Source organism: Theropithecus gelada, chromosome 10 (assembly GCF_003255815.1).
Source record: "Theropithecus gelada isolate Dixy chromosome 10, Tgel_1.0, whole genome shotgun sequence".
Taxonomy (NCBI): domain Eukaryota; kingdom Metazoa; phylum Chordata; class Mammalia; order Primates; family Cercopithecidae; genus Theropithecus; species Theropithecus gelada.
Window position 1 is genome coordinate 58,467,005 of NC_037678.1, and position 14,947 is coordinate 58,481,951.

Below are 14,947 nucleotides of genomic sequence, written 5' to 3' on the forward strand. Positions count from 1 at the left end.
TCCAGTTTGGTAAAAAAATCTGTCTTCGGTTTCAGCTGGATGATGAATCCTTGTTTTTCAGGTGGCTCCAAAAAGAATGTTGCATGTGTTCAGACCATCCTAAGCAGAGCCACCAAATTTAGTGACAGTCTCTAGTCATGTTAGCAATAATGTTAACAGAAGCTTTTGTTTAAATTACAAAATACATTTATACTATTTACTAAAACATCGCGCTGGCTGTCTGGTTGATTGATGATAATGGGATGTGGGCTTCAACAAATAGGTGATTTGTTCTTAAGGGAGAGGGGAAGGGTGTTTACTAGAAAAACCCTAAGCTTAAGTAGTGGGAGTCCTCTACTGGTCATTGGTTTAGTGTGGATTTAGTGACATCTGAAGGCTTTGGTTAAAGGGAGGGAGCAAAATACCTTATCACAGCTCTAGAAGCTGTGACATATTTCCTAATAATGGTGACAGAAGGTGTACTAGTTAGTATATCTAAGGCAGAAATTCTCAAACTTTTTGTAAGCACCTCCTTTACACTGACAAATTCAGGACCCAAAAGGTTTTGTTACAGTCTCCAAAAGGATATATGTTAATATTTACCATATTAGAAATTTAAGATAATTTTAAAATATTTAATTCATTACAAGCTAACAATTTCTGAATGAAAAATAGCTTTTCCAAAACAAAAAATATTAGAAGAGTGGCATTGTTCTACCTTTTTGCAAATCTTTTTTAATGTTTGGCTTAATTAGAAGACAGATTCTCATATGTTTCTGCATTCAGTCTGTGGGATATCACATATTGTGTGGTCTCTGGCAAACTTTTGTACACTTGTGAGTATGAATGTGAAAAAGGCAACTAAAGGTTGAATATTGCTTACATGAAATACTTGGGACCAGAAGTGTTTCGGATCTCAGAATTTTTTTAGATTTTGAAAGATTTGCATTACATGCTTACCAGTTCAGCTTCCATAATCCTAAAAGCCAAACTGCTCCAATGAGCAGGTCCTTTGATCCTCATGTCAGTGCTCAAAAAGTTCTAGATTTTGAAGCATTTCAGATTAGGGAACCTCAACCTGTAATGTTTTAGTACTATGAAAATAATGTTGACCTCAGATTTCCTAAAAGGGCATCAGGGACTCCCAGGGATTCCCAGACCAAAATTTAAGCTTCAGGTTGTAAAGGTACCACCCTGCTTTCACCTCCACAACTAATGTTTTGGCTCACCTTTAAAACAAAAACTGGGCTGGGCGCGGTGGCTCAGGCCTGTAATCCCAGCACTTTGGGAGGCCGAGGTGGGCCGATCACAAGGTCAGGAGATCAAGACCATACTGGCTAACACAGTGAAACCTGTCTCTACTAAAAATGCAAAAAATTACCTGGGCGTGGTGGCGGGCGCCTGTAGTCCCAGCTACTCAGAAGGTTGAGGCAGGAGAATGGTGTGAACCCAGGAGGCAGAGCTTGCAGTGAGCTGAGATCGCACCACTGTACTCCAGCCTGGGTGACAGAGCGAGACTCCGTCTCAAAAATAAAATAAAAACTGGAGAGGAGTGGAGCTATTGTAATTAAGTAGTGAACTATTCAAGTTCATCTTAAGTGGGCTTAACATGTTCTTTGAATTAAGACGAGTTCTTAAGCCTTTAAATCCCTTTTAGTTTGCTTTCCAAGCCAGCGGTCTGGTTATTTGCTTAGTGCTGTATGTTAGTGCAGCAGTCACCAGAGAATGATGATACGTATATTTTTCATACAAAGGTGTTAGGGGTGTAAGGATTGAAAAGGGCAAAGTTCCAATGACCTACTAACTCAAAATCCAACTTGGATGAAAGTTGAGTCATTCCCGATTTGTGGGAATAAGTTGTAAGTTATCTACATCTCAGCAAAATCTTCCTCAAAACATGAATCTTGAAGTTAAAAATTACTCTGCTCAGACCCAGTTGGGCCAACTTTAACATCAGGGTCCCTTTCTTTTGTGAATGCGACTTACCAAACTAATCTCCTTTCTCTCATACATCTAGGAAAATGGATTTGGTTTGTGGATTGCGGGATTAAGGCTCACTCTGATGTTCCAAAAAAGTAACATCTTGATTTCTACATGCCTTTATTGAACAAGTTTTCATTGAATGTTCATTCATTCATTCATTCATTCATTCAATGAGTATGAAGTGCTTACAACACATCAGGGACACTGTACTAGAGCCTGGTAATCGAACAGTAAGCAGAATAATATCCTTGTCCTCAGTAGAGAAAGGTGATGAACATATAAGTTGTATGGAGAGAAGAAGAATTAGGAGATAGAAAGGGGTGGGCTAGGGATAGGGTTGCTATTTGGGGTGAGCAGAGAAGATGCTGTGATAAGGTGATATTTGAGCAGAGACCTGAAGGAAGTAAGAGAGTGAGCCATGGGGGCATCTGAGGGAGGGGCATTCTTGGCAGAAGGAACCACAAGGATGTCAATGCAGCTTGAGCAGGTGGGGTCAGAGAGAGATCAGTCGGGCCAGATCATGGAGGGCCTGATAGGCCATTTTAAAGGTGTTGACTCTTACTGTGAGTGAGATAGAGAGCCATTTGGGGGAGCAGAGGAGAGAGACATCACCAGACTTAGCTTTTTTTTGGAGACAGAGTCTTGCTCTGTCACCCAGGCTGGAGTGCAGTGGCACAATCTCAGCTCACTGCAACCTCCACCTCCCGGGTTCAAGCAATTCTCGTGTCTCAGCCTCCCAGGTAGCTGGGATCACAGGTGTGCGCCACCATGTCTGGCTAATTTTTTTTTGTATTTTTAGTAGAGATGGGGTTTTGCCATTTTGGCCAGTCTGGTCTTGAACTCCTGACCTCAGGCAATCCGCCCACCTTGCACTCCAAAAGTACTGGGATTACAGGCATGAGCCACCATGCCCAGCTGAGACTTAACCTTTTGAAAGAGCACTGGCTACTGTGTGCAGACTAAGGGAAAGCAAAGAGGACAGTTAGGAGGCTACTGCAGTGAGTCAGGCAATAGGTTTGGTACTGGGTACTTGGCAGTGCAGGAGATAATATGTTTTCTGGAAGGTTTTTGTTTTGTTTTGTTTTAGACGGAGTCTCTCTCTGTTGCTCAGGCTGGAGTGCAGTGATGCAATCTCAGCTTACTGCAATCTCTGCCTCCTGGTTCAAGCAATTCTCCTGCCTCAGCCTCCCGAGTAATTGGGACTACAGGCGCATGCCACCACACCCGGCTAATTTTTGTATTTTTAGTAGAGATGGGGTTTCACCATGTTGGCCAGGCTGGTCTCAAACTCCCGACCTCATGATCCACCCACCTCTGCCTCCCAAAGTGCTGGGATTACAGGTGTGAACCACTGCGCCCAGCCTGTTGTAGAATTATTTTAATCCAAATCCCTTCAGGGATTTGCTGATGGACTAGATTTAAGGTGTGAGAGAAAGACAGGAATGAAGGTTGACTCCAAAGGTTTTAATAAGTTTGTGGAGTCGGCTGGAGGGACAAATTTGCAAGTGGAGACTGAGAGTTTTGTTTGTTATTGTCAAATCTGAGATGCTCATGAGATATTTAGAAATGTTGAGTAGGTGGCTGGATGTCTGACAGAAGATCAGGAGAGTGGTGCAGCCTGGGGACGCAGACTTCGAAGTCATCGGTAGAGGGAGTTTATGCAAAGCCATGTGACTAGAACCTCCTCAGAAATGAATGTAGATAAAGAAGCCAGAGAACGAAGGTCTGGCACATTCCCAAGGTACAGAACTCAGGGGGATGAGGAGGAACCAGTAAGGCAGGAGCAGAACCGAGAGAGAGAGAGTCTAGAAGTCAATTGAAAAAGGATTTCAGAAGGGGTCATCAGCTGCTAGATGCTGGGAAGACCAGGAGCACCCACTATGTGCAGGCACTGGGTAGACACAGATGAGCTGCAATACCTACTGTACAACAGGTGCTCAGGTTTTTAAATTAAGTTCTGGGGTACATGTTCAGGACATGCAGGTTTGTTACATAGGTAAGCATGTGCCGTGGTGGTTTGCTGCACCTATCAACCCATCACCTAGGTATTAAGCCTATGAAGCCCTGTATGCATTAGCTGTTTATCCTGGTGCTCTCTCTCTCTTCCTGCTCCCCCACCCTACCCACAGGCCCCATTGTTCCTCTCTCTGTGTCCCTGTGTTTCCATTGTTCAGCTCACACTTAAAAGTGAGAACATGTTTGGTTTTCTATTCCTGTGTTAGTTTGCTGAGAATAATGGCTTCTAGATCCATCTGTGCCCCTGCAAAGGACATGATCACGTTCCTTTTTATGGCTGCATAGTATTCCATGGCGTATCTGTACCACATTTTCTTTATCCAGTCTATCATTGATCGACATTTGGGTTGATTGACTGATCACTAGAGAAATGCAAAATCAAAACCAGAATGAGATACCACCTCATACCAGTCAGAATGGCAATTATTAAAAAGTCAACAAACAAGAAACAAAAGATGCTGGTACGGCTCTGGAGAAATAAGGATGCTTTTATACTTTTGGTGGGAATCTAAGTGAGTTCAACCCTTGTGGAAGACATTGTGGCGATTCCTTAAAGACCTAGAACCAGAAATACCATTTGACCCAGCAGCCTCATTACTGATTTATATTCCCAAAGGAATATAAATCATTCTATTGTAAAGATACATGCACACCTATGTTCACTGCAGCACTATTCACTATTTTTTGGAAAGAAGAAAATCCTTGCTTTAACAACTCATAGTTTGGGGGAGGAGCCAGCATGTGGGAAGGGCACTAGTCCAGCCAGGAAACCTGCCTGGAAAAGCTTCCAGGGTGATGAGGCTCGCTCTGCTGAACCTTCCACGACTGAGAAGAACTCCAATGGATTTCTGGGCACAGTCCTTCTCTTTGTTCCGGATTTTCAGTTCTCTCCCTTTGAGGCTCCCAGAGAAGCAGTCAAGCTTGAGAAGTTGAGCAGGAAATAGAGGGAGAAAGTGACCAGGGAACAGAACAAGGGAGTGGGAAGAGATCTGGGACGAAGAGAGGGAATAGGCTAGCTGCCTTTAAAACCAGTTTATAATTATTTCAAGTTTATTTTATTTTTTATTTTTATTTATTTATTTTTGAGATGGAGTCTCACTCTGTCGCCCAGGCTGGAGTGCAGTGGCATCATCTCGGCTCACTGCAATCTCTGTCTCCGGGGTTCAAGTGATTCTCCTGCCTCAGTGCCCCCAGTAGCTGGGGTTACAGGAAGGTTCCACTCTGCCCGTCTAATTTTTGTATTTTTAGTAGAGAAGGGATTTCGCCATGTTGGCCAGGCTGGTCTCGAACCCCTGACCTCAGATAATCCACCTACCTTGGCCTCTCAAAGTGCTAGGATTACAGGCGTGAGCCACCGCGCCCAGCCTATTTATTTTTAAATGATAATAATTATTATTATTTTTGAGAGAGGATCGCCGGGCGCGGTGGCTCAAGCCTGTAATCCCAGCACTTTGGGAGGCCGAGACGGGCGGATCACAAGGTCAGGAGATCGAGACCATCCTGGCTAACACGGTGAAACCCCATCTCTACTAAAAAATACAAAAACCTAGCCGGGCGAGGTGGCGGGCGCCTGTAGTCCCAGCTACTCAGGAGGCTGAGGCAGGAGAATGGCGTGAACCCGGGAGGCGGAGCTTGCAGTGAGCTGAGATCCGGCCACTGCACTCCAGGCTGGGTGACAAAGCAAGACTCTGTCTCAACAAAAAAAAAAAAAAAAAAAAAAAAAAGAGAGAGGATCTTGCTCCATCACTCAGTCTGAAGTGCAGCGGTGTGATCATGGCTCCCTGCAGCCTCGACCTCCCAGGCTCAAGCGATCCTTCTGCCTCAGCCTTCTGAGTAGCTAGGACCACAGGCATGCACCACCATGCCCGACTAATATTTCAAGTTTAGTAAATTCCATTGGATTTGAAGAACTTGTTTTTTCTGAGGAAAGTCTGTTGTAATGCACATAACACCACAAGAGGTCTCCCTTTCCCTGAAATGCATCCGTTTAAAAGGCAGGACGAGTGGTAACTTATCAGAAAGCTCTGGGCAGGTAAGGCCAGTACCAAATTTGGCAAAGAATCTTACTTAAACTTTACAAAGTCATAGTATCCCTTTACCAGTAACTTCGTTTTTCAGTTTAAAACATGAGAATAAGGAGTGCTTCGATGTCAAGATATTTAACATTTGGGAAGGGTTCTCTCTTCCCTCTTTGATGACTATTTTATTAAGCCTGAAAAGTAATTTAGTATGTAAGAGTAATACTCATAAGTGCTAACACTGATTATACGTGTAGTGTGTTCTGAGCCTTTTTACAGTATTAATTCTGTAATCCTCACCCAGTCATATAAGGTAGATACTGTTATTCTTGATACCTATAATCCTCTGAGGTAGGGACTTTTACAGATGAAAAACTTGCAGTTTAGAGAAATTAACAATTGGTCCTAGGTCACACAGCTTGTGAGGGGCAGGACTGGGATTTGAAGACGTATCTAACTCTAAAACTACTCATCCTGCGGTAAACGGATTCATGAATCTTTATGTTATTAAACAGTTTCTTAATTTGAAATTTTACCATGGTTTCGTTGTTATTTTCTATCCATCTATTTATTTATGTTTTGAAACAGGGTTGCCCAGGCTAGAGTGCAGTGGCACCAAAATGGCTCATTGCAGCCTCCAACTCCTTGACTCAAGCAATCCTCCTGCCTCAGCTTCCCATATAGCTGGGACCACAGGTGTGTATCACCACACCTGGCTAATTAAAAAATTTTTTTTTAAATTGTAGAAGTGGGGGTCTCACTTTGTTGTCCAGGTTGGTTTCAAACCCCTGGGCTCAAGCAATCCTCCAGCCTTGGCCTCCCAAAGTGCTGGGATTACAGGTGTGAGCCCCTATACCAGGCACTTACAGTGTTTTAAACCAGAGATGAGAGTCAGATTCATCTGACGAGCTTTTAAAAGAATACGACTGCCCAGGTCTTCTCCCAGGACAATCTAATTCTGTAGGTCTCAGGTGGGGCTCTCGGATCTCTTTATGTTTTTAAGTTCAGTAGGTGGTTCTTGCGTGTAGTAACCCTGGGTAGAGAGCTACCCTAGGGAGCTGCTATGAATGGACAGTGGTTAAATTCACATAGGTGGAACACCCTGCTAAGATGCAGCGATGGCCGCCTGGCCTAAGCGTATGATTACAATATTGAATCCGCAGCTCAAACTCCCCTAGCTTCCAGTTGGAGATGCTCTTCCCCTGACAGCAGAGCTCGAAAAAAGTTTGTGATTCTCGGAAGTCCTCAGTGAGAAGTGGCGAAAGCAGAACTCCCCGGGAGTAGCCCTGAGGTGTTCTTAGAAGTGAATTGTGCAAGCAGACTGTCAGTCAACCTGGCCAGGGCTCACACCTAACTACCCAGAGGACACAGTCCTTAGCCACTATGTGCTCCCTGTCAGCTTGGCAAACAGACGGTGACAGTGAGCCCAAGAGGCTGGGTGCCTCTACCTGGTGGTGAAACGCAGATACAGAAGGGGCTCTTTAAGGTCAGGGGCTGTGACCAAGGATGGAACCAAGTCCTAAGAACAGATAACCCGCTGGAAGGAAAGCAGGGAACATTTTTTACCCACTTCTCGAACAGGAACAAGACTTCCGCAGTGACTTTACGTGGCCTAAATTATCATGGGGTTAGGAAATATGTCAGATAAATTTAAAGTCAGATAATTGTCTGATGTTCTTTAGCACCTTCTGTGCTTAGTTCTCTCTTTCTCTTCCATCCCCATCTTCACACACACACTCACACACAAACACACACACATACAAACACACACTCTCACCACACACACTCTCACAACACACTCTTGCCACAGGCACTCTCATACACTTCACACACACTGTTACACACGTTCACACACACTCTTACACATTCACACACACACACAGACACACACAGATCTTCCTAGTGGCTCTTACCTTTCCCAGAATTCCTCTATACTCCCATTAACCTTGGGCTTAGCTGGGATTTACAGTCATTAGCTCTGGCCACAGCTTCTTGCCGTGGACATTTATTTGTTCTTTTTACTGGAGTTTGGTGGGAACCTGAGTGGCTGGGAATCCACCCGGGCCCTTCTCTCCTGGCCCTGCCCCAAGAGCTTTCTGAAGTCTGGCCTCACAGGCTCCTAGGACACTAGAGGAAAAGACAGCTCGGAAAGGGAAATTTTTAAAAAATCATGACCCTTGAGAATTTCTGAGAGGACCTCATTACAGCACAACCCTGGGTTGACAGGAAGGGGACTCCAGACCTCAGGGTCTGCTGGGTCTGCGGCAGGGAGGGCGCAGAGGTACCAAGGGGTGGGGAGAGGAAGCTAGCGGGAAGCCCAGTCTGTGTCTCAGGCAGCGAGGAGGGCAGGCTCCTCTCCCTTCTCTTTGCCTTTCACGGGAAAGAGAAAGGGAATAGATGATTGCTTCTTGCACCAGGTTCTCCGGGGTGGAGGGAGCTCAGGGTGATGCGTGAGCACTGGACTGAGATTTGGTGTATTTTCCAGACTCTGTTTCCACAGCCTCCCCTCTCTTTCTGACTTCCCTCCTCTGCTTTCGGAAGCACATGTGAAACTGTCTCCATTCCTTTCTCTTTAGGTCACCGGATTCCTTGATGGGGCTGGCAGTGGTGCTGTAACCCCAGGTCCCCTTAGGGCATGTGAGTGGTGATGGGGCTGAGATCTGCCAACCTCTTCGCTCTGGGGGATTTTCAGTGTTCCAGGACTGGGCGTTCTACTGGTCTCCGTCTCCCCTCCCTTCCCCGATTCCCCGGCGCCCTCCCTGCCCGCAGACCCAGGGGACTCTGAGAATGGAAGGCAGCTCTTATTCCCGGGAGAAAAAGACACCAGGTTCCCTGGGCTGCCTGCACTCAGTTCTCAGCCTCCTTCCTCATCTCTCCAGCCACTGCCCGGGTCTGCAGCACAGGCACGGTTTGAAATACCCCTCCTTCCCGCTTTGAAGGAGGCTGGGCTGGCCGGGGGTTATTTTGGGAGCAGCTTCTGAGATCCAATGGCCTTGTTAGGGCAACACTGACCTTTCCGTCCGGGGAGGAGGGCAGGATTGGAGAAGGGGGCGGGGCAGCGGCGGGGAGACGGACAGCCCCACACACCCACTGGGGTGGAGAAGGGGGCCAGCGGGCTGCGGGAACCCAGCCTCAGGCGGGGGCTGTCACCGAGGGGAATTTCCCCTCTTTGAAAAGGCTGGGGACCCCTCCACCCCACGCTTTCACTGGGCTTCTTGAAGAGATCACACCGTTTTCCCTTGGACTTCTTGGAAGGCAGACTTGGGACGCTTTGTGGGGACTTTGAACCTTTCCTTCCTGCTTTCTTCCCAGCAGGCAGCCTTGCTCTGGCTGGTGGAGTCGGGGCTCCTGGGCATGGCACTGACTAGCCAACCCAGTGCTGACTTGGCGCCGGGGCTCTTTCAGCCTCTGCTGGCATCCTGCTTCCCCCCTCCTGGGGCGCAGTGGTGAGTCTGGGGGCCTGCCCCCGAGGGCACTGGAGGAGTGTTGCAGGCATCACCCACGCCCTCTGCACTCACCCTGGAGGACGGGGAGGTTGTCAGGGGCTATGATGAGATGAGCGGGGGCCGCTTTGACTTTGATGACGGTGGGGCGTACTGCGGGGGCTGGGAGGGGGGAAAGGCCCACGGGCACGGACTGTGCACAGGCCCCAAGGGCCAGGGCGAATACTCTGGCTCCTGGAACTTTGGCTTTGAGGTGGCAGGTGTCTATACCTGGCCCAGCGGAAATACCTTTGAGGGATACTGGAGCCAGGGCAAACGGCATGGGCTGGGCATAGAGACCAAGGGGCGCTGGCTCTACAAGGGCGAGTGGACACATGGCTTCAAGGGACGCTACGGAATCCGGCAGAGCTCAAGCAGCGGTGCCAAGTATGAGGGCACCTGGAACAATGGCCTGCAAGACGGCTATGGCACCGAGACCTATGCTGATGGAGGTGAGGCCAGCTGGGGGCCTGCAGAGGTGGGGCAGGGCCAGGGAGGGTGAGAAACCCTGGTGGAGGGTGGGAAAGGTGATGGGCAATTGGCACAGAATCAGATGGGCTAGGATGTGATTTGCTGTGTGGCTTTGGGCAAGCTGCTCTACCTTTCTGAGCATCCATTTTCTTGTAGTAAAGATGGAGCGAATAAAGGGGTTATCAAGAGGATTAGTGGGAGTGCTTAGTACAAAGCCTGCCATATAAGTGCACACTCAACACACAATAAAATATAACTACTACCGTTAGCATGTTCAGTATGCTCCAACATAAACAGCCATGGAATATACTCTAGCAGAATCGGATTCTAGTCTTAACTTTGCCATGAAAATTATTTTCAAGCAATAGATCATGAAGAGTATTCATTCATCCACCCACCCATCTACCCATCCACCCATCCATCTATCCACTCATCATCTATCCACACACCAATCCACCCACCCGTCCATCCATCCATCCATCTGTCCATCCACCCACCCACCTGCCTGCCCATCCATCCATCTACCCACCCACCCACCCATTCATGCTTCCACCCAACCATTCATCTACCCATTCAGCCATTCATACATCTACCTGCCCATCCACCCATCCATCTTTCCATCCATCCATCCATCCATGATCCATCCATGGAATCTCTTTTTTTTTTTTTTTTTTTTTGAGACAAGGTCTCATTCTGTTGCCCACGCTGGAGTGTAGTGGCATGATCTCAGCTCTCTGCAGCCTCGACCTCCCAGGATCAAGCGATCCTCCAACCTCAGCTTCCCTAGTAATCGGGACTATGGGCATGCACCACCATGCCTGGCTAATTTTTGTTTTTTGTTTTTTTGTTTTTTTTGTAGAGACAGGGCTTTTTCATATTGCCCAGACTGGTCTCAAACTTCTGAGCTCAAGCAATCTGCCTGTCTTGGCCTCTCAAATTGCTGGGATTACAGGTGTGAGACACTGTGCCCGGCCTACATTCCTTTTGTGTTTCCTTTTTAAAACTTTTTAAAGATAGGTCTTGCTCTGTTGCTCAGGCTGAAGTGCAGTGGCACAATCACAGCTCACTGCAACCTTGAACTCCTGGGCTCGAGCAATCCTCCCATCTCGGCCTCCTGAGTAGCTGGAACTATAAGCACATGCCAACACGCCTAGCTAATTAATTGTTTTTTGTTTTTTGTAGAGATGGGGTCTTACTATGTAGCCCAGGCTGGTCTCAAACTCCTGGGCTCAAGCAATTCTCGGCCTCTGTGGCTCACACCTGTAATCTCAGCACTTTGGGAAGCCGTGGTGGGAGGATCACTTGAGGCCAGGAGTTCAACACCAGCCTGGGCGATCTAGCAAGATCCCCATCTCTACAAAAGGAAAAATCAAAAAACAAAGATAGGCATGCAGGCAAACAATTATATACATTATACACAAGTATGTACAGATGCTGTTGTGAAAAGCAGCATTTAGATTTGAGGAGATCAGCTTTAAGTGGAGGTGACGCCTGAGCTTGGTCTCTACAGGAAAGTTACATTTGTGAGGGTGGGCGTGGGACAGAGAGAGAAGTGAGGACAAAGGCTCAGAAGCATGAGAGTGGTAGTGGGTTAAAGAAACAGAGAGGAGTTTTCTGTGGCAAAACAGCCCTGTGGAGTGGCAGAGCAGCCGTCATTACCTAGTCCACGGGGTGTAACACTGGGCATATCACTTAGCTAAGCCAGTTTCCTCATCTATGAAAAGGGACACTTTAGAATATCAGTACCGCTCAAAATGTGGGCGGTGGGGGGACAGCATCAGCACCATCCATCCACCAGTTAGAAATGCAAATTCAGTGGCCCACCCAGACCTTCTCATCAGAATCTCTGATGAGAAGGGCCCGAACGCTGCTTTCACAAGCTTATCAGGCAATTTTTATACACAACAAAGTTTAAAAATTGTTGCTTTAAATTAGGGCCTAGCAAACCATAGATCATGGGCCGAACTGGCCCACTGTCAGTTCTGCACAGCTTATAAGCTGAGAATAATTGAAAAAAAGAAGAACAATATTTTTTGGCATGCAAAATTATTTGAAAGCCCCTACGTAACATCCTCAATTTTGCTTCTTGTCCTGCAAAGCCTAAGGTATTTACTACCTGACTTTTTTTTTTTTTTTTTTTTTTTGAGGGAGATTCTTACTCTGTAGCCTAAGCTGGAGTGCAGTGGCACAATCTCAGCTCACTGCAGCCTCTGCCTTGCAGGTTCAAGTGATTCTCCTACCTCAGCCTCCCGAGTAACTGGGACGACAGGCACCTGCCACCACACCCGGCTAATTTTTTTTTTTTTTTTTTTTTTGTATTTTTTGGTAGAAATAGGTTTTTGCCCCATTGGCCAGGCTGGTCTTGAACTCCTGACCTCAAGTGATCCACCTGCCTTGGCCTCCCAAAGTGCTGGGATTACAGGTGTGAACCATCACACCCCGCCCTACCTGACTCTTTATAGCAAAAGTTTGCTGGCTGCGGTTTTGAATGGTCATTCCAACTCTTTCTGATGCAGGATGATTCTATAAAGTCTTCCTAATGAGCCGCATTGGAAAGAGGAACTGACACAGATAACTCATAACTGGCTAATTTTTACAAATGACATTTGGTGTCAGAAGGCATTCGTAGGACATTGTATTCATCACTAGTGTCTCCTTTTTTGACAGTGGCTAGGAAATGTGGGACTGGGGCTGGGATCAGGGCAGCTGAGGCAGGAAAAGGCATCAGCCAGCCCAGGGAGCAAGGTTTGTTGAAGCCAAGGCTGTTGGACACATTGAGAGCAGCCTCAGGTGCAGGATAAATTTGCATCTGGGCTGCCAGTTGGTGGGTGTCTGGATGTTAACGAGGTCGCTGGAGTTTGTGCAGGTGCCTATGGCTGCTACCCAGCACTGGCTGGGAACTGAACAGCCCTGAGCACAGATTCTGGCTTCACCACTTGCTAGTTGGGTGACCTTGAGCTGTTTTCTGAGCCTCTTGAATCTGGTGCAATTCAGTTCAGCAGATGTTTATGCCAGGCACAGTGCTAGACACTGGAGACACAGCAGAGAGCAAGCCTCAGTTTCTCTGGCTAAAAATGGAGATAATCCTTGAGTGCTTATACAGCGTCTGTTACCTATGGTGCACTGTAGGCATGCGTAGAATGTTCGTTCCCGTCCCTCTTCTCTTCAAACCAAGGTGTGTGTGTGCGTGTGTGCATGTGTGTCTGTGTCCACGTGTCTGTGTGTGCATGTGTCTTTATGTGCATGTGTGTGTGTCTGTGTGTGTTTTGGGTCTGGATGTGAGTCACAGGACACAAATCTCTGGGTCAAAATGAGCATAGGAAACCATAGACCCATCTCCTAATATGTCTAAAAGAGGAAAATCTATTCATTCATTCATTCATTCATTCATGCAACCAGTACTACTGAGCACCTGGTCTGTTCCAGGCACTGCTTCACGGCAAGTTCTAGGGCAGGGGCAGTGAGCAAGACGAGGTCCTCAAGGAGCTTCCTGTCCAGTGGAGAAGAATAAACTAAAAACAAACATACATGTAATCTCCAGAAGTTACAAGTGTATGGAAAAAACTAATAGAGGCAGAAGAGGATGGTGTTCTTAGATGGAGTGGTCTCAGAGGCAGGATGGAGGGGCCTGGAGAGCAAGTAGGTCCCCTCAGGCAGACGGAATCCCGTTGCAAAGTCCCCAAGGCAGGTTTGAGGAATAGCACGAATGCCAGAGTGAGCGAGGGGTGCAGACATCGTGGGCCTGGGCCGGATCACACAGGCTTTGCAGGCCCTGGATTTTATCCCAGGTGTGCCCAGGAGTTCTTCAGGCCAGGTGACCAGAAGCCCTGCTGCCTTGGTTTATCAGAGCCCCAGACTTCTCCCAGATGAGATGACCCCACATCCAGATGACCCCACATCCACATCCACCTCACAGATTCTCTTTCCCAAGCCACACACGAGGTGCAACTCTCCAAAATTAGATGTGGCCACTGCTTCGGAAAATCTCTTTAATCAAGCTGTCACCAGTCCCCCAAGGGTTTGTTAAGGATCTGCCCTCACCCTTGGCCCCAACCTGGGTATCACTGAGGGGAATGTGGACAAATAAGATCCTGTGATTAGGAACGGCTGGGAGTCTGGCAGCCCTGCCCTGGGTCCCTTCCCTGGCCCTGCCACATTATTTAAACTCACCAAACCTTAATTTCCTTGTCTATAAAATGGACCTATCCTACTCTCTCAAAAGACTTCTCATGGGATGAATAAGTACTCAGTAAATGGTGATTGCTCTTATTACTATTACCTATTATTGATTCATCCAGTAAATATTTATTTAGTGACTATGATGCAGCTAGCATGATGCTACACCTGTAGTGTAGAAATAAGCAGAAGGGAAACGCTCCCTGTCTTCGTAGCAAATCTAACAGGAAATTGTCCTGCAGTTCTGTGTTGGGTGCTAGGTAGGGACAGACAGGGGAGTAACAAAGCCAGAGCGGGCAGCTGACCAGACCCAGGCATTCAGGGAGGCTTCCTGAAGTCAGCTGCAAGCCGAGCCCCGACATACGTGCAGGAGTGAGCCAGGTGACAAGGGCGGAGGGAGACTCCAGGACAAGAGGACAGAGAATGCAAAAACTGGGAGGTCCAAAACTTGCCACCAGCTAGGAGATAAAGCTGAAACTCGCATCTTATCCTCAAAGGTTCAGAAGTCTTCTCCACTGCCTGCTTTTCTGGCAGTCAAATGCTACAAAGGAAACAGCAGTTTTCTAAACTGGAGATGTCAACACATTAGTGGATGGTGAAGTCAATTCAATGGGTCAGGACCTGCATTTTTCAAAAAGGAAAGAACAGAACAGAACAGAATAGAAAAGTATCGGAGTATTTCACAGAGAGTAAGATAAAGTATTATTTTCTGAAATATTTATTCAGTTGGGGAGATACACATATATATGCACACACACCATGTGTGAGAGTGTGTGTGTGTTTAAAAGTGTCTGCATTTATGTGTGTTTTGCAATGTAATAT

At 47.0% G+C, this 14,947-nt stretch overlaps 1 protein-coding gene across 2 annotated transcripts in view; it reads left to right on the top strand.

Moving 5' to 3' along the window:
- The first annotated feature begins 8,678 nt into the window (after positions 1-8,678).
- JPH2 (junctophilin 2) overlaps positions 8,679-14,947 on the top strand; it is a 79,473-nt gene continuing 73,204 nt past the window's right edge. For both annotated transcript variants that reach the window (XM_025399053.1, XM_025399054.1), the window contains exon 1: positions 8,679-9,930. In XM_025399053.1, the coding sequence (XP_025254838.1) occupies positions 9,552-9,930 (379 nt within the window). In that variant the 5' untranslated portion in view covers positions 8,679-9,551. The remainder of the gene's footprint in view (positions 9,931-14,947) is intronic.